Genomic DNA, 20,193 nt, shown 5'->3' with positions numbered 1-20,193 from the left:
GAGGCCTTCAACGAGATGGATTGACACGGTGGCTGCGATGATGGGCTCAAGTATAGCAGAGATTGTGGGGCTGGCGCGGGATTGGGCAGTGTTTCGTTCTGCTGTGCATGGGGTCGCTATGAGTCAGAAACGACTCGACGGCACTTAACAACAACAACAACATGGGTCATATATTGAATAATGCAGGAAACATCTAAGGAAGATGGAAGGAATGCACAGAGTCACTGAACCAAAAAGAATTGGTCCATGTTCATCCATTTCAGGTGGTGGCATGTGATTAAGAACCAATGGTATTGAAGGAAGAAGTTGAAGCTGCACTGAAGGAAGTGGCAAAAAACAAGGCTCCAGGAATTGACAGAATACCCACTGAGACGTTTCAGCAAACGGATGCCACGCTGCAGGCATTCACTTGGCTATGCCAAAATATTTGGAAGACAGCTACCTGGCCAACTGACTGGAAGAGATCCTATTTGTACGCATTCCAAAGAGAAGTGATCTCACAGAATGTGGAAATTATCAAACAATATCATTATTTCTCTCACAGGTAAAATCCTACTGAAGATAATTAAAAATTGCAGCAGTATATTGACAGGGATCTTCCAAAAATGCAAGCTGGATTCAGAGGAGGATGTGGAATGAGGGATATCACTGGTCATGTCAGATGGATCTTGGCTCAAAGCAAAGAATACCAGAAAGATGTTTACTTGTGTTTTATTGACTATGCAAAAGCATTTGATTGTGTGGATCATAAGATCATAACAAATTATGGCTAACATTGAGAAGAATGGGAATTCCAGAACACTTGATTGTACTCATGAGGACCATGTACATAGACCAGGAGGCAGTTGTTCGAACAGAACAAGGGAACACCGCATGATTTAAAATCAAGAAGGGAGTGTGTCAGGGTTGTATCCTTTCACCATACTTATTCACTCTGTATGCTGAGCAAATGATCTGAGAAACTGGACTATATGAAAAAGAATGTGGCATCAGGATTGGAGGAAAACTCATTAACAACCTGCGATACGCTGACGACACAACTTTGTTTGCTGAAAGTGAGGATGACTTGAAGGACTTACTGATGAAGATTGAAGACTATAGTCTGCAGGATGGATTACACCTCAATATAAAGAAAACAAAAATTCTCACAATTGGACCAATAAGCAGCATCACGATAAATGGAGAAAGATTAAAGCTGTCAAAGATTTCATATTACTTGATTCTATAATCAACACCAATGGAAGCAGCACCAAAGGTTATCAGACAACATATTGCATTGGGCAAATCTGATGCAAAAAAACCTCTTTCTCATGCTGAAGAGCAAAAATATCTCCTTGAAGACTAAGGTGTGTCTGACATAAGCCATGGTATTTTCAATCACTTCATATGCATGTGAGAGCTAGACAATGAATGCTGTTGTTGTTACTGTTGTTATGTGCCATTGAGATTGGCCAACTTTCCTTCCAAGGAGTGGTTAACAGTCAAGTACCTTAGGCACTATGCTGCCAGAGCTTCTAGGACAATGAATAAGGAAGACCAAAGAAGAGTCAATGCTTTTGAGTTGTGGTGTCGGCAAAGAATGCTGAAAAGTACTGTGGACTGCTTAAGAACTAACAAATCTGTCCTGGGCGAAGTGTAGCAAGAATGTTCCTTGGAAGCGAGAATGGCCAGACTTTGTCTCACCTACTTTGGTCACGTAGTAAGAAGGGACCATTCCCTGGAGAAGGATATCATGTTTGGTAAAATGGAGGATCAAGGAAAAAGGGGAATGCCCTCAACGAGATGGATTGACACAGTGGCTGCAATGATGGGCTCAGGTATAGCAGGGATCATGAGGCTGGCACAGGACCGGGCAGTGTTTCATCCTGCTGTACTTAGGGTTGCTATGAGTCAGAGATGACTTGACAGCACCTAACAACATATGCATATAAAAGCTGAAAAATGAATAAAACTGAAGAAGAATTAATGCCTTTGAACTGTGGTGTTGGCAAAGAATACTGAAAATACTATGGACTGCCAGAAAAATGAACAAATCTGTCCTAGGAGAAGTACAGTGAGAATGCTCCTTCAAAAGAAAATGGCCAGACTCTGTCTCACCTATTATGGCCATGTTGTCAGAAGGAAATAGTCTCTGGAGTAAGGTATCATGCTTGGTAAAGTACAGGGTCAGCAAAAGAGGGGAAGACCCTCAACAAGTTGGACTGACACAGTGGCTGCAATGATGGGCTAACGCATAGTAAGGATCAAGAGGATGGCACAGGACTGGGCAGTGTTTTGTTCTGTTGTACAGAGGGTCACTATTAGTAGGAGGCGACTCCTAGCACCTAACAACAACAACATGTACAAAAGTGCACCAAAAAAACATTTACAAGAATGTTTATAGCTGTGTTGTTTGTAATAGCCCAAAACTGGAAACAACCTAATTGTCTAACCTGAATAGAACAGACAAATAAATTGTTATATATGCATACAATGGGATACGATACAGCAACAACAATGAGCAATCCATTGTTACAGGCAACAACATGGAAAAATGGCACAAATACAATGTGCAGACACAAAGCATACTTATTGTAACACTACATTTATATAAACTTCAAAACTAATACATGGTTTTAGAAGTCAGAATAGTGACTACTTTAGGAAGGTGAGGGTTTCCGGGATGCTGTAAAGTTGTATTTTTTGAAAGGGTGGTGTGGTAGTTAAGTTTGTGTATCAACTTAGCTGGGCCTGGTTGAATGACTGGGGAGCTGGATATAGTATTCCCCATGATGAGACTGGTAATCAACTTCATGGTGGAATCTACTGTGAGCAGCTGAATATCTGCCTTAGGGATGTGGGCTGCTTCTGTATATAAAGAGAAGCCTTGGGGAACGGTCTCTAGCTTATGGCATGCTTGAACCCTGCATGTACCCATGTGGTTGTTCAGCAGCCTGCTATGCTCTGCTGACCCTGGGACTTCCAATGGACTTGAATTAATGGCCTGCTATGGTTTGGTAACACTGGGACTGTACCTTTTTACCTGTCAACCTTGGGCTTGTCAGTTTCAGCAGCCAGCAACTGAGTGATGAAAAACCTCTAGCTTCAGTGGGCCAGGAACAGGAGGCAGAGCTGAAGCCCAAGGTTGAGGGGCTTTCACCCAGCCCCTAGAGCCTGGCACTTTCAACTGGGACTTAAAGCCTCTAAACTGTAAGAGAATAAACTCGTGTTTGTTCAAGCATCCCATTTGTGGTATATTCTTGTCAGAGTGGCAATAGGTAACCAAAACAGAATATGGTACCGAGAGAGTGGGGTGCTGCTCTGACAGATACCTAAAATGTGGAAACAAGAGTGGAGTGTGTCCTTGACCCAAGACACTGGCAGAGAGACCCCAGCACACAGCATGAGAGATGGCAGCAGAAGAGCCAAGAGACTGGCAGAGAAACGCCGGCAGAGAGACCAGCATGAGAGATGGCAGTAGCAAAGCCCAGAGACCGGCATTAAACAGCAACAGGCTTACCAGCCCATGGAGGAGAAAGCTAGATGCCATTGGGTAGGCAGGTTCCTGGAGGAGTGGGTTGCCTTTGGGCATTAATTGGTAGAAGAGACCAGCATGAAATGGAGTAGCAGGTTGGCCGGCCCATGGAGCAAGAAAGCTGAGTGATTTTGGGGGCAGGAAGATTTCCGGCAGAGTGGGTTGCCTTTGGCATTAATCGGCAGAAGTGGAGAGACCAAACAAATGGGAAGCAGAGCTGCCTCAGCCTCAAAGGGTAAGACCGTGGCCTCTGGGGGTGGAACCACCATAGCCCCCTAGGTTTCAAAGAGACCTTCACCAACTTGGTTCTGGAGTGTGGGGCTGCTCATTCATGGAGCCATAGCCACTGCTCAAGAGTGAAGGGGCAGGGCTACCACGCCCAAGAGAACAAAGCCCACCAGGCCAAGGGGATAAGGTCACCATTCAGGGACTGGGGGATTAGAGTCACCCATTGACAATCTCTATAGGTTCCAAGTTGACAAGGGGTGGAATTGTGGTAGTTACATTTGTGTGTCAACTTGGCTGGGCCTGGTTGAGTGGCTGGGCAACTGGATATAGTATTCCCCATGATGAGACTGGTAATCAACTCCATGGTGGTGTCTATTTTGAGAAGCTGGCATTAAACAGCAACAGGCTTAGGGATGTGGTCTGCTTCTTGTATATAAGGAGAAGCCTTGGGGAACAGTCTCTAGCTTATGGCATGCTTGAACCCTGTATGTACCGTGTACCTGTGTCATTGTTCAGCAGCCTGCCATGCTCTGCCGACCTTGGGACTTTCAATGGACTTGAATTAATGGCCTGCTGTAGGGTTTGATGGTAACATTGGGACTGTGGCTTTTTACCTGTCAACCTTGGGCTTGTCGGTCTCCACAGCCAGCAGCTGTCTGAGTGAAGAAAAGCCTCTAGCTTCAGTGGGCCAGGAGCAGGAGGCAGAGCTGAAGCCCAAGGTTGAGGAGCCTAGAGGCTGGCACTTTGAATTGTGACTTAAAGCCTCCAAACTGTAAGAGAATAAACTCCTGTTTGTTCAAGCATCCTATTTGTGGTATATTCCTGTCAGAGTAGTACCAGGTAACCAGAACAGGTGATAATAACATACATGTATTTTACTTTAAGCAGCAGACTTATGATTTGATCACTTCTGTTTTATATTCCAATATTAAAGTTACTAGAAAATTATAACAGGAAACAAACATAACTACAAAACTTAATAGGAAACAAGCCTCCTTGAGCAAGAATCATCAGAAAATACAAACGGTAGAATTAAACCCCTTAACAGTTTAGATATTGAAATTAACCAATATAAAATTAAAATTAAAACTTTCCTAAATAACAAAAGGAGTCCCGGGGTGGTGCAAACAGTTAACAAACTTGGCTGCTAACTAAAAAGGTAGAAGTTCAAGGCTACTCAGAGGTACCTCAGAAGAAATACCTAGTGATCTACTTCCAAAAAATCAGCCAGGGAAATCCCTGTGGAGCACAGTTAGTCTTCTTTGACACATGTGGGGTCGCCACGAGTTGGAGTTGACTCAGTATGAAAAAAAACAGCTAATTCCTCAAATAACAACAAAAAACAATTAAAAGAAAAACAAAAGAACAAAGAGAAGAGACCACATAGTGAAGGAAAAAAAGTGAATAAAATACATCCAGTAAAATACCTTGACTGAGTTGAGACCAAATGTATCAGTGGCATCAATTACTTAAGAAACCAATTAGAAGAATAAAATGTACAGATTGGTTCACAAAGCAAAAAAACAACTCTATACAGTTTATCAGAGAAACATCCAAAAGGAGATGATTCGACAAGGCTAAATATAAAGGGATAGGGAAGGGTATAACTGCAATGCATATCTAAAAAAAGAAGAAGAAAAAAAGCTGAGTGTGAGAGTGGGGAGAAAGGGTGGGTGTTTTGCCAAAACACTAAGAGCTCTGGGGACCTGTCACTCCCTCCAGCTGATGGCTAAGTGGAGCTGGGGAGGGATGGAGTTACCAAGAGTGTGTGGAGCCCTGAGGTAGCATTCTACTTTGCATCTAAAGTGCGTAACACTTGCCTAACACACAGTGGGCTGTACATAACGATTTATTGAACAAATAGAGGATGGCATCTTCAGGACATTAAAACTATTTTCAAATGTCTGAAGCAGCTCATTCCATATTGTTCCAGACGGCACTGCTAACATCAATGAAGCAAATAATAGAGAATAATGATAAGGACTGTGATGATAATATTGAATGTTGTCTGTACACCAGACACTGTTTACATGCATTCTTATTTTATCTCACCTATGGGATCCGACTCATAGCAACCTCTCCTTGGGTTTCCGAGGGGATATCACTACAGAAGTAGATTGCCCCATCTTCCTTCTGAAAGCAAAAGTTTAAGTACATTTAAACTTCTCTGGATTGTAAATGATGGAGCCAGGACTCAAATCCAAGCAGTGTGACCCTAGAATCCTTGCACTCAATCACATACCATACACTTAACAAATTTGAGTTCAACAAGAGAAAAAACTTTCTAACATTTAGAGATGTTCAAAACCAGAACCTCAATGACTCCGTTGATGCAAGCGAGCAAGAACAGGCTGAAAAATGATAATGGCTATTACCTTTGTTTGCTGATGTGGCATGACTCAAAATGAGAAGAAACAGCCACAAAAACATTCGTTAATAATCAGAATGTGGAGTGTACAAAGTATGAATCTAGGAAAATTGGCAATCATCAAAAATGGAATGAACACATATAGATCAATATCCTAGGCACTGTTGTTGTCAGGTGCCTTTGTGTTGGCTCCGACTCATAGCCACCCTGTGGACAACAGAATGAAACATGCTCAGTCCTGTGCCAGCCTCACAATCCCTGCTATGCTCAAGCCCACTGTTGCAGCCACTATGTCAATCCAGCTCATTGAAGGTTTTCCCCCCTTTTTGCTGACTCTCTCTCTACTTTACCAAGCCTGAGCTCCTTCTCCAGGGACCGTTCCCTTCTGATAACATGACCACAATGGGTGAGACAAAATCCGGCCATTCTCGCTTCTAAGGAGCATTCTGGCTGCACTTCTCCCAGGACAGATTTGTTCCTTCTTCTAGTAGTGCATGATATTTTCAGTGTTCTTTGTCAACACCACAATTCAAGGCCATCAACTCTTCCTTGATCTTCCTTATTCATCGTCCAGCTTTCACATGCATATGAGGCAACTGAAAATACCATGGCTTGGGACAGGTGCACTTTAGTCTTCAAAGTGACATCTTTGCTCTTTAACATTTTAAAGAGTATTTTGCGGCACATTTGCCCAATGCAATACATCATCTGATTCTTGACTGCTACTTCAATGAGTGTTGATTGTGGATCCAAGCCAAATGAAATCCGTGACAACTTCTAACTCTTCTCCAGTTATCATGTTGTATTATATTGGTCCAGATTTGTGAGGATTATTGTTTTCTTTATGTTGAGGTGTAATCCATAGTGAAGACTGTAGTCTTTGATCTTCATCAGTAAGTCTTCAAGTCATCTTCACTTTCAGCAAGCAAGGTTGTGTCATTTGCACATTTCAGGTTGTTAATGAATCTTCCTCTAATCCTGACACTGTATTCTCCTTTACATAGTCCTATTTCCTGGATAATTTGCTCAGCATACAGATTGAATAAGTATGGTGAAAGGATACAACACTGATGCACACCTTTCCTGATGTTAAACCATACAGTATCCCCTTGTTTGGGAGCTCTGGTAGCATAGTGCCTAACGCACTTGATTGCTAAGCAGAAGGCTGGCGGTTCAAACCCACCAGCCACTCCTTGGAAGGAAGGCTGGGCAATCTACTTTCGTAGTGATACCACCTCAGAAACCCAAGGAGGGGCCACTATGAGTCGGGTCCGACTCCACGGCACATAACAACAAAAACAACAACAGACTAACTAGCACTTCTTGCATTGCATCCATTTGTTGAAGCATCCCAATGGGTATTTCAACAATTCCTGGAGTGTTATATTTTGCCAATTCCTTCTATACAGCTTGGACTTCTTCCTTCAATACCATTGGTTCTTGACAGTATGCTACCTCCTGAAATGGTTGAATATCGGCCAGTTCCTTTTGGCACAGTGACTCTACGTATTCCTTCTATCTTCTTTTGATGTTTCTTGTATTGTTTAAAATTTTGCTGACAGAATCCTTTGATATTGCAAATCAAGGTTTGAATTTTTCTTCAGTCCTTTCAGCTTGAAAAATGCCAAGCGTGTTCTTCCCTTTTGATTTTCTAACTCCAGCCAGGTCTTTGCACATTTCATTATAATACTTTACTTTTGTCTTCTGGAGCTGCCCTTTGAAATCTTCTGTTCAGCTATTTCATCATTTCTTCCATTTGCTTTAGCTACTCTCCATTTAAGAGTAAGTTTCAGAGCCCCTTTTGCCATCTGTTTTGGTTACCAAGTGCCACTCTGACAGTATACCACAAATGGGATGGCTTTACCAAACAGGAGTTTATTCTTTTACAGTCTGGAGGCTTTAAGTTCAAGTTCAAAGTGCCAGGCTCTAGGGGTTGGGTGAAAGCCCCTCAGTCTTGGGCTTCAGCTCTGCCTCCTGCTCCCGGCCCACTGAAGCTGGAGGCTTTTCTTCACTCAGACAGCTGCTGGCTGCTGAGGCAAGGTCGACAAGTAAAAAGGCACAGTCCCAATGTTACCAAACAACATGGCAGGCCACTAATTCAAGTTCAGAGGAAGTCCAAAGATTGGCAGGGTGTGGCAGGCTGCTATACAATGATTTGACTACATGTAGGGTTCAAACATGCCAAAAAGCTTGAGGCCTTCCTCAAAGCTGCTTCTTATATACTGGAAACAGACCACATCCCTAAAGCAAGCTACTCAGCTGCTCCAGTATATTCCACCATGGAACTGATTGCCAGTCCCACCATGGGGAAAAACTACATCCAGCTGCCCAGCCACTCAACCAGGCCCAGCCAAGTTGACAACGTTAACTACCATACCATTCATTTTGGTCTTTTCTTCCTTTCCTATCTTTTAATGACCTTTCGCTTTCTTCACATATGACGTTCTTGATGTCATCCCACAACTCGTCTGGTCTTCAGTCATTGTTGTTCAATGTGTCAAATCTCACTACGCATTAGTGAGCTCAAATGGACTGGTACTGGCCATTTTGAATCCGATAATCATATGGTCTACTATGCCACCAATGACAAACAAAAGAGGAAAAGCATCACATTTATCATCAAAAAGAATATTTTAAGATCTATCTTGAAGTACAATGCTGTCAGTGATAGGATAACATCCATATACCTACAAGGAAGACCAGTTAATAAGGTTATTTTTCAAATTTATGGACCAACCACTAAAGCCAAAGATGAAGAAACTGAAGATGTTCACAGTGGTAGTTAAGGTTATGTGTCAACTTGGCTGGGCCTGGTTTTTGAGTGGCTGAGCAGCTGGATGTAGTTATGGCCCATTATGAGACTGGCAATCAACTCATGGTAGAATCTACCAGAGCAGCTGAGTAGCTGCTTTAGGGAGGTGGTCTCCTTCCAGTATATAACAAGCTTTGGGAACGGTCTGCAGCTTTTTGGCGTGTTTGGACCCTGCATGTAGCCGAGTCTTCATTTAGCAGCCTGCCAAGTTTCCTGCCAATCTTGGGACTGTCACTGGACTTGAACTAGCAGTCTGCCATGTTGTGTGGTAATATTAGGACTGTGCCATTTTATTTATCGATCTTGGGCTTGTTAGCCTAAGCAGCCAGCAGCTGCCTGAGTGAAGAGACACCTCTAGCTCCAGTGGGTTGGGAGCAAAAGCCAGCAGCTGCCTGAGTGAAGAGACGTCTCTAGCTCCAGTGGGCTGGGAGCAAGAGGCAGAGCTGAAGTCAAAGGTCAAAGGGCTTTCACCCAACCCCTAAGCTGGGACTTTGACTTCTTCTAGCCTCTTAAATTGTAAGAGAATAAACTCCTATTTGTTAAAGCTATCCATTTGTAGTATTTCTGTTAAAGTGGCACGAAATAACCAAAACATTCACCAACTTCTGCAGTCTGAAATTGATCAAACATGCAATCAAGATGCATTCGTAATTATTGGTGACTAAAATGTAAAAGTTGGAAACAAAGAAGAAGCGTAGAGGAGATATATATATAGATATATAGATAGATATAGATATAGATATAGATATATGTGTGTGTGTGTGTGTGTGTGTATATATATATGTTGTTGTTGTTGTTATGTGCCGTCAAGTCAGACCTGACTCATAGCGACCCCTCCTTGGGTTTCCGAGGCAGTATCACTACGGAAGTAGGATTGCCCAACCTTCCTTCCGAGGAGTGGCTAGTGGGTTTGAACCTCCAGCCTTCTGGTTAGCAGTCAAGTGCCTTAGCCACTATGCTACCACAGCTCCTATATATATATATATATATTTATTATTATTATTATTATTATTAATGGCCTTAATAACAATATATGGCCTTGGTGACAAAAATGCCACCAGAGATCATACGATGAAATTTTACAAGACTAACAACTTTTTCATTGCAAATACCTTTTTTTAACAATATAAACAGCAAATATACACATGGACCCTGCCAGATGGAGGTCCCTATGCACATTCTCCATTCCCTGAAGAATGTCATGCATGGTAAAGTAGAAAACCAAAAACCAAACTCACTGCCATCGAGTTGATTCCAACTCATAGAGACTTCCTTTGGGTTTCTAAGGCAATAAATCTTTAAGGAAGGAGATGACCCAGTTTCCCTTCAACAGAGTGGCTGATGGGTTTGAACTGCCAACTTTCTGCTTAGCAGTCAAATGCTTTAGGCACTACGCCACCAGAGGTCCTTCAGTAAAGTAGAGTGTCACCGAAAAAGAAGACGACCCTCAATGAGATGAACAGACAGTGGCTGCAATAGTGGGTTCAAGCACAGCAACAACTGTGAGGATGGCACAGGACTGGGCAGTGTTTTGTTCTGTTGTACACAGGGTCACTGTGTGTCAGAACTGGCTCAGTGGCACATAACAAGAAGAACAACAATATCACCTGCCTAATCTTCACTGCCAGGTACTGTGTTATACACTTTCCTGGTTTTTCTTATTGAATCCTCCCAATAATCCTATGTGGTAAGTATTCTCTGTTTCACAGATGAAGAGACTGATGTTCAGTGAGGCCAAGTAGCTTGCTTAAAGTCAGTGTTTAGGATTGAATTGTTTCCCCAAAAAGGATGTGTTGTAAATCCTAACCTCTATACCTGTGGTTGGAATCCCACTTGGGGATGGGCTTTCTTTGTTATATAAATGAGGTGGTATCAGTGTAGGTGTGTCTTAAATCAATTTCTTCTGAGATATAAAAACAGATTAAGCAACCAAGTAGAAACAGGTGAAAACAGATTTCACCCCAGGGAACAAAGAAACTAGAAAGAGACAAGGACCTTCCTCCAGAGCTCAGAGAGAAAGTCTTCTCCTAGAGCCGGCACTCTGAATTCGAAATTTTAGCATCCTAACTGTGAAAAGATAAATTTCTGTCAGTTAAAGCCACCCACTAGTGGTATTTCTGTCATAGCAGCATTAAATAACTAAGACAGAATTTGGTACCGGGTGTGGTATGCTATTCTAATAAATATCTAAAAGGTGGGAGTGGTTTTGGAAATAGGTAATGGGTCAAGGTTGGAAGAGTTTTAAAGTGCTTAATAATAAAAGCCTAGCTTGCCTTGAAGGGACTATTGGTATGATTATAGACACCAAAGGCAATTCTCAGGGGATGGCTCAGAAGGAAATGAGAAGAGCCATAGAGAACATCTCTATGTCTTACAGAATACATGTGGCACCATCAGCACAATGTTGCTAGGCATGTGGACATTATATGTGCTTCTGGCAAGGCTTTAAAAGAAAATTATGAACATGTGATTGAAGAATGGAGGAAGGGTGATGCTTTTTACGCAGGGGCAAAGAACTTGTCTGAATTATATTCAAACGTTTGATGGAAGATAGAACTTTAAGTGATGAACTTGGATATTTGGCTGAGGAGATTTCTGAGCAAAGTCTTAAAGGAGCTGTATGATTTCTCCTTGACAGTTATAGAAAATATGAGGAAAGAGATGGACTTTAAATGAACTATATATAATGAAAACAAAACTTAAAAGATTTAGAGATTCTGTTGTACAAACTCAGGACATGTGTCCTAGAATTTTCATCAAGGATGTGGCTTTTGTTAAAGAGATTAAGCCTATGACTGACAAATCTAACCAACTGCCACAGCAGAAAACCCATCAGCTTAAACTGAAGGGGACAGAGACAGAATGTAAGGAAAGAAAGCTCTCTGACTCTTGGAATTCTGTAAGCAGGAAACAGGCTACAGGAACTATATCTATTGCCCTGCCAAAAAAGAAAAGGACCATCCTTATGGCTAATCAGAGATCAAAGAGTAGAGCCACAGCCTGCAAGGTTTCAAAAGGTAGAGCCATGGCCTCCTAGGTTTCAATCAACTCCACCAACTTGGTTCCAGAGTATAGGCTGCCTTTCAAGTTGACCAAGAGGATGGGGCTGCCACCCAAAACTGAGCAGGTAGAGCTCTTACGCATAAGGGGCTGATCCTATCAGTTTGGTGAAGACTGAAAAATTTGACAACAGCAGTGTTGGCAGGATATAGGAAAATTATGCTCTTATTCATTACCAAAACCAAACCAAAAAAAACAAACCCACCACCATCTGACTCATAGCGACCCCTACTGGGTTTCCAAGGTTGTAAATCCTTACGGAAGTAGATCACCTCATCTTCCTCCTGTGGAGTAGCTGGTGGGTTTGAACTACTGACCTTCTAGTTAGCAGCCAAATGCCTTACCCACTACACCACCAGAGCTCCTTTATTCATTATCAACAGGAGTGAAACTGGCTTAGCCTTCTCAGAAAATGACTTAGAAATCTCTATTAAAATATTAAATGCACATGAACTTTTATCCAGCAATTATACTTCAAGGACTTTGTTCCAAAAACATACTTGAACTTGTGGGAAATTACATGAGTGCAAGGATAATCATTGCTTTATTATATGGCCCATCCATATAATGGAATAATCTGGAGCTATTAAAGAGAATGAAGCAGTTCTACAGGTATTAAACAGATTGAACCCCAGGACACATTATGATATTTAAAAAGATACAAAGTTCAGAAGAATATATACAATATACTACTATTCCTATTTTTAAAAAATACACATATATTTATATTTGTATATACAAAGAATAGTATCTCAAAGGACACAGAAGCATTATCTGTAAAGGATACAAATAAAATACAAAGATCTGTAAAGAGGGGAAGTTGATGGGTAGGGACAGTTACCCCTGTAACTGTAAGCAACAGAAAACTTATTTTTCACTGGATACCCTTTTATGCCTTCTAACTTTTGCACCATATCCTGTATTAATATTCAAAAGTAAATAAACTGAGCTTATTCATATTTATCTTCATGAGGGTCTCTGAGCAACCAAATAACTGTTGTTGTTGTTGTTATTATGTGCCATCAAGTCAGCCCCGACTCATAGCGACCCCTCCTTGGGTTTCCGAGGCAGTATCACTAGGCAAGTAGATTGTGCAACCTTCCTTCCAAGGAGTGGCTGGTGGGTTTGAACCGCCAGCCTTCTGGTTAGCAGTCAAGTGCCTTAGGCACTGTGCTACCAGAGCTCCTACCAAATACTAGGGAAATAAAATAAACCTAATAACTTTTCTTTTCTACTGGATCAGTTCCTTAGGCTGGATTCTCTAGAGAAGCAAAACTAGTGAAATGTGTAGGGAGAGAGATTTATCTCAAAGAAATGGCTCATGTTGTTGTAGAGTCCACGTCTCAAGCATCAGGATGGAAGCTTCTCCTGACTCACAAAGCTACAGGGGTTGACATATCCCAAGAACTGGAGAGTATAATATATATATGTGTGTGTGTGTGTGTGTGTATATATATATATATATATATATATATATACACACACATACATATATAGTGCAGACCATGCCCCTGAGGAAACTTCCCTTACAACTGATCACATCAGATCACATCATGGAGAGATGGAGAGTGATTATATCATTACATAGCTGCCAAACTACATCATTACATAACTGCCAAACCACTGAGAATCATGGCCCAGCCAAGTTGACAACAAACTTAATCATCACAGTCAGGTTCAAACTTTTTGTTCCTAGTTGTCTCTAATGAAGATAGCAATCACTCATCTAAGGTGACTGACAAATCTGCAGATGGTTGTTTTCTCTTTATCACACGTGAAGAGCTGACGAGGTCCAGAAAGAGACCTACATGCTCAAACACAGAGACTGAATCTCATCCGTCAGGGCCTGGGGCCAAGATGCAGAGGCAAGGTTTGCTGGCTGGGTGTCTTAGGTCAAGAATTACTCACCCGGTCATACGTGTCCCCCTCCAGTTCTCCCCACTTCCTGCCATCCCAAGAGGTAACTCGAACTCGATTTCCATCTCTGATATCTTCAGGCACATAGCTGTGAAGGACCTTCTGTAGTCTGCCTGTTCGGGAAGTGGAGAGATCATTGGCAGCAAGATTGCCTGTGGAAATAAGGAAATTTCAGAAGCCATGGCCCAAAAATACAGTCCACAAACAAAAGCACTGATGGAGAGTCAGACTGATCCCCAGGTATAGTCAATCAAGGTCAATCTCAGGGGCAGGGGCAGGGTGGAGGGGAGTACTAGACACTCTAGAATAGGGGTTACAAAGGCCTACAGGGACCAGAGCTGAGACTATTTATTTCTAAGGAAATAAACTATCTCCCCCTTTTCTTGACACATGTAACTCTCTTCATCTTTGATAGACATCTTTGGTTATTTACCCAAAACTGATTCACCTCTTACTCCTGATTTTATTGGGAGGAGGCAATGTACCCCCCAAAAAACTATTATTTCCTACCCTGATTTTACAGCTGGGTATGACTATATGATTAAGTTCTGATCAATGAGTCATAGGCAGAAGTATTCTGCAGGATTTCTGGGAAGATATTTAAAAGGAGCTAATACAATCAGGAGATGTGCCTCTTTTGCCCAATACTTCCCTCTAGCCTAGAATTTGAATGTGATGGCTGGAGTTCCAGGAATCATCTTGGACTATGACATAATTCTAAGGATGTTGTTGTTGTTGTTATGTGCCATCGAGTCGGCCCCGACTCATAGCGACCCCTCCTTGGGTTTCCGAGGCAGTATCACTACGGAAGTAGGATTGCCCAACCTTCCTTCCGAGGAGTGGCTGGTGGGTTTGAACCGCGAGCCTTCTGGTTAGCAGTCAAGTGCCTTAGCCACTATGCTACCAGAGCTCCTTATTAAGCTCCTTATTAACATTTTTCCTCTCCTCTCTCTGAAGTTCCAGAAGGCTAAGACCAAATGTGAATTACCCAGGGGACCTACTATGACGCTGCAGACTAATCTAAACTGTACAAACAGGATGACTAAAATTGGAGAAAAAAGGCCAGCAGAAAGACTCAGGCACATGGCAAAGAGAAGTCTGGATGAGTTCCTGGGTGGATGTGAAAACTCCCTTGTGGATATCTCTCAGGTTCTCAAAGAAAATATACTGCCTATTTTAAGGCAAGATGTAAACCAGTGGAAGACTGAAGTAAGCACTAAGTACATGAGGCCCATGCTGGGCTACACTATGGAGATGAATAAGACTTGGGCCTGTCCCCAAGGAATTCACTATCTCCAAGAGGGAGATGCATCCCCAGTAAAGCTCTAATGCAAAGCTCATGTGCTAACAGCTACAAGAATGATGCCTATGATGTGGGAGCACAAACTGATGAAAGCATCACTTCTGACATAGCCAGCACAGGTTATGAGGGAAGACTTCCAGAAGGTGGCGCACTTGAGCTCCAATGCCTATGAGTTTTTGGCATTTGATAGCCAAAAACTACTCGACAAACAGAGCTCGAGGTAAGGTGGGGACATTCTGGAGGTGACAGTCTACAGAGTGAACACAAAATGAACAAAGGTGGAGGCTTATTCGGGCAACACAGAGTAGTAGGGTATGGTGAAAGCAAACAAATCCTGGGAAAGGGTTACATATAAAAGCTATGAAGGGTGGCTGTAACCAGATCTTCTCATTTGAATTGGCACTAAGGAAATAGAAAGGAGCCCTGGCAGTGCAGTGGTTAAAGCACTCAGCTGCCAACTGAAAGATCAGCAGTTCGAATCTACTAGCTGCTCTAGAGGAGAAAGATTTGACAGTCTGCTTCCATAAAGATTTATAGCTTTGGAAATCTTATGGGGCAGTTCTACTCCATCCTATAGGGTCACCATGATTCAGAATTCACTTGATAGCAACAGGTTTGGTTTGTTTTTAAGAAAAAGGAACTTAATTTTGGAGACAAAGAAAGTAAAGGTAGAGGGGTGAAGGTGTCATAGATTGATCATGGCCCTGCTTTCATCCCCTTCAGAGACCTTGCCCAACAATATCTCTTGGTCAACTGACAGAGAAAGGGAAGGGGTAATTACAAATTGAGAAAAAATACACCAGCTTAGCAACCAAGTACTGTCCTCCTCCCTGACCTTGGGATCAGAGAGCCCATTCAGTGTGCCCCTGATACTAGCACCCCGACTTACGGCAACAGCCAGTCTGAAGCAATGCTAATGTCTTTCCCCCGGGGGCTGCACACAGGTCAAGCACAGTGTCCCCAGGCTGCAAGCCAAGGGCCAGGACGGGCAGCAAGGAGGCAGCATCCATCAGGTAGTAGTCCAGAACACCCAAGCTGCTAAGCCTGGAAGAGAGAGCAGCACATTGATGTTAAATTCTAGGTCAGGATACCCACTGGCCATCAAAACCAGAGTTCATGCCCTCAAGGACAATTGAGCTCTACTCAGCAAAAACTGGTTTCTCAATCCACACTAATTTATTTACTCACTCGTTCATTCAGCCATACAATAGCCAGAGTGATCCTTTTAAAACACAGATCAATTTACCCCAATCCACCCAATCCAGCCCCACTAGCCTCCTTGTTGTTGTTGTTATGTGCCGTCGAGTCGGCCCCGACTCATAGTGACCCCTCCTTGGGTTTCCGAGGCAGTATCACTACGGAAGTAGGATTGCCCAACCTTCCTTCCGAGGAGTGGCTGGTGGGTTTGAACTGCCAGCCTTCTGGTTAGCAGTCAAGTGCTTTAGCCACTATGCTACCAGAGCTCCCAGCCTCCTCATTATTCCTCAATTAAGTCATTCACGCTCCTGTCTCAGGTTTTTCGGTTGATGTGCCTTTTGCCTACAACACTTCCTCTAAGTATCTGTGGCTTATTCCCTCACTTCTTTCAGGTCTATCCTCAAAAGTTATCTCATTAGGGGGAAATAAAAAGTTACCTCATTAGAGAGGCCTTGACATTGCCTATTTTATCTAAAATAGCAGCCCTGGAAAGATGGCAGAATAGGCAAACAAGCTACACAGATTCTTTTCAATAAAAAAAAAAGAGAGACAGAGAGAAACCAATTGACAAATATACAGAAGATAATCCTGGAGCCCTGAGTTTGAAGGGAAGGATAAAAACGTGGATTAAATACCAACCAGTAAAAGAACCTGAACGAAAACAGTGAATAAGGAGGCAAAGGAGCTGAAGATTGTCAGCTATCCTGATGGCACAGCCAGTTTGAATCTGGCCAGTACCCTAAGAATCAGTCCTGCTCACCAAGGGCTGCACAGACAATTCCATTAGTTCCTGATGACTAGAAAGGAAAACAGCAAATAAGGAGACAAACTGAGCTGTGAACTTTCCATTGTCCTGAGGGTACAGCCATTTTGAATATTTGCAAGTAGCGTGGGCATTTTGAATAATTCCAAGTGGCGTTCTTATACTAGTGACCTAGAAATAGGCTCTGCTTGCCGAAGACAACACAGGCAACAGTACCAGAAGCTGATGACTGGAAAGGTGCAATATTTCCCTTATTACTCTTATACCCCACGCCCTCCCTCTTGGTGAACCAAGGTGTGGCCATCCGCCACCTCCAACCACCTTCTGGTACCAGCAAGAATTCCATCCCAGTCTGTGCCCTGATGAAGCCTGAGTGCCCTAACCTGCATCCCCCTCAGTTTTGTTTTTGTTTGTTTTTCAATTATTCTTTTTTTTCTTCCCTTTTATTTATTTTCTTTTTCTTTTTCCCTGCTCAGGTCCTAAGTGGGTTTTTTTTTTTCCTTTCTCTCTCTTGCGCTTTTCTCTTATTCCTCCCTCCCCAGATATTGTGCAATTTATTTATTTAGTCTTTTTAAAGTATTTCTTTAAATATTTCATCTCATTTATTGCCTTGCCTTTCTTTCTTTTTTTGGTGATTTTTCTGTTTATTTATTCAGTTTGTGTTTTTTGTCCTCTTGTTTTTATTTTTTTGGTGTTTTTTCTGATTTTTTTTTGGTCTAACTGAGTGGGAGACAGCAAACATGCCTGTATAACCCAATCATACCTGCACCTCCTGCAGCCTAACCCACTGAGTGAGGGCCACCACTTCCTTCTGCACTGACCAACCATAGATGACAGCCAATACCAGCCTGACTCACCCTTAACTGCTCTTCACAACAGCTAACAGAGATCTGTGCACACACTCTTACTCTCTATCATACCCACAAAGAGACAGGTGGTGAGTGCCTAAGTGCTGCCAACTAGCAAATAGAGAAGTACAGTACATGTTTATCCAGATATATCAAAACAAAACAAAGAAAAAATACCTGGGGCATATCACACCAACATAAATTACCAATTAAATAAAATACAACAACATCAATTAAATATAAATAAATCACCAATTAAATATAAATATAAAACATAATGTTTTGGAGACAACAGATCATTATAGTCCACACAAAGAAGCAAGATAAAGTAGTAGAAACAAGAGACCAGGATACAGACCCAGAAAATATCCCTGAGGAAGAAACTGCACTGGAACTCCCTGATAGGGAACTCAAAAGAATTCTACTTAGGTACCTTCAATGGATTGAGAGACAGATCAAGGAAAACACTGACAAAATTAAGGAAAACACAAACAAAACTCTAGTACAATTTAGGAAAACAATACAAGAACAAAATGACAAAATAAAAAATTAAAATTATAAAAAATCTACAAATAGAAATCCAGAAGAATACTAAAATTTCAGAAATACACAACACAATGAACAGACAAAAGAATAGAATTAAATCCATGGAAGACAGAATTAGTAAGACTGAATACAAATACCTCAATAATACTTTGTTAAGGGATCAATCAGAAAAAAGATCAAAACAAAATGAAGAAAGCCTAAGATTCATGAGAGATACCATCAAGAAGAATAACTTACATGTAATAGGCATTCCAGAACAGAAAGAGACAAATAAAACCACAGAGAAAATTGTCAAAGATTTGTTAGAAGAGAATTTCCCTAACATGATAAAAGATAAGAAGATATCCATTCAAATTCAATAAACCCCAAACAGGATAGATCCCAAAAGAAAAATCACCAAAATATATCATAATCAAACTCACCAAAACCAAAGACAAGGAAAGAATTTTGTAAATAGCTCAGGAAAAAAGAAATGTCACCTATAAAGGGCAACCAGTAAGACTAAGCTATAATTTCTCAGCAGAAACCATGCAGGTAAGAAGGCAATGGGATGCTATATATAAAACTCTGAAAGAAAAAATTTCCAAGAATTATAGAACAAGCAAATGTGTCCCTCAAGGACCAGGTTTGCTGATCTAATAAAGCCTGGTGGAACCACTGAACTATGGCTCCTAGCTGCCCTTCAGGTCTGGAATTGAACCCACACCTGGGGCTTCCAGCCAAAAAAAAGACAGGCATATGAGTTGAACATTTACATTAGGTAGATACACTCTTTGGAGAGAACAAGCATGGGAGAAAGAAGGGCTGTTTATGCACAGGGAGACAGCTCAGGGGGCAGGAGTGCAAGGAAGGATGGACACAGGGAATAGGTTAACTATCAGGAGGAAGTGGGAGGGGAGCTGTTGCATTGTGGTAATTGTAGTCAATGTCATGAGACAAAGTGTACGTGAACTGCTGTATGGAAAGTGAATTTGCTCTGTAAATTCTCACCTGAATCACAATTAAAAAAAAAAGAAAAAAAAAAAGTGTCCCTCAAGGAGAGAACACTGCAAAAAATAAATAATTAATTAATTTAAAAAATTGTCCCTCAAATATGATGGTGAAATTAGGACATTTCTAGATAAACAGAAATTAAGGGAATTTGTTAAAACCGGACCAACATTACAAGAGATGTTAAAGGGAGTCCTTTGGACAGAGAACCAACAACAGCAATCAACAACAAACCATTAACACACGTGATTATGTAAGCCAGAAACCAACCCAGTTACAGAAGTATCCAAAGTAAAATAAGCTTACAAGACTGTAAATGGAACCAGAGACATCAATTGGTAAATAAAGACAACTACAAATTAAAGATGGGGCAATCTACTTCCGTAGTGATACTGCCTCGGAAACCCAAGGAGGGGTTGCTATGAGGGTCCGACTCAACGGCACATAACAACAATAACAAACAAATTAAAAAGAGGGAATAAATAGTGTAGCTACAGAATTTCTATATGGTGAGGAAGTCAAGACAATTGCAAGATAGAACAGCCTGTTCTAAACTTGGGAAGAAAATTATAATTCACAGGGTAACCTCAAAGAAAAATAACAAACCTTTGCATCAAAGTAAAAAAGGACAAACACAAATATTTAGG

General features: G+C 41.7%; 1 protein-coding gene across 1 annotated transcript in view; it reads right to left on the bottom strand.

Moving 5' to 3' along the window:
* NSUN4 (NOP2/Sun RNA methyltransferase 4) overlaps nucleotides 1-20,193 on the bottom strand; it is a 45,735-nt gene that overhangs the window by 13,156 nt on the left and 12,386 nt on the right. Inside the window, exons 3-4 of the mRNA XM_007946690.2 lie at nucleotides 16,092-16,246; nucleotides 13,891-14,051 (exon numbers count right to left, since the gene is read on the bottom strand). Of these exons, the coding sequence (XP_007944881.1) occupies nucleotides 13,891-14,051; nucleotides 16,092-16,246 (316 nt within the window). The remainder of the gene's footprint in view (nucleotides 1-13,890; nucleotides 14,052-16,091; nucleotides 16,247-20,193) is intronic.

The sequence above is a fragment of the Orycteropus afer genome, unplaced genomic scaffold (assembly GCF_000298275.1).
Source record: "Orycteropus afer afer isolate SDZICR_OR568_19922 unplaced genomic scaffold, OryAfe1.0 scaffold00169, whole genome shotgun sequence".
Classification (NCBI taxonomy): domain Eukaryota; kingdom Metazoa; phylum Chordata; class Mammalia; order Tubulidentata; family Orycteropodidae; genus Orycteropus; species Orycteropus afer.
The sequence above is the reverse complement of the archived record's forward strand: the minus strand, read 5'-3'. Positions and strand labels throughout refer to the sequence as shown.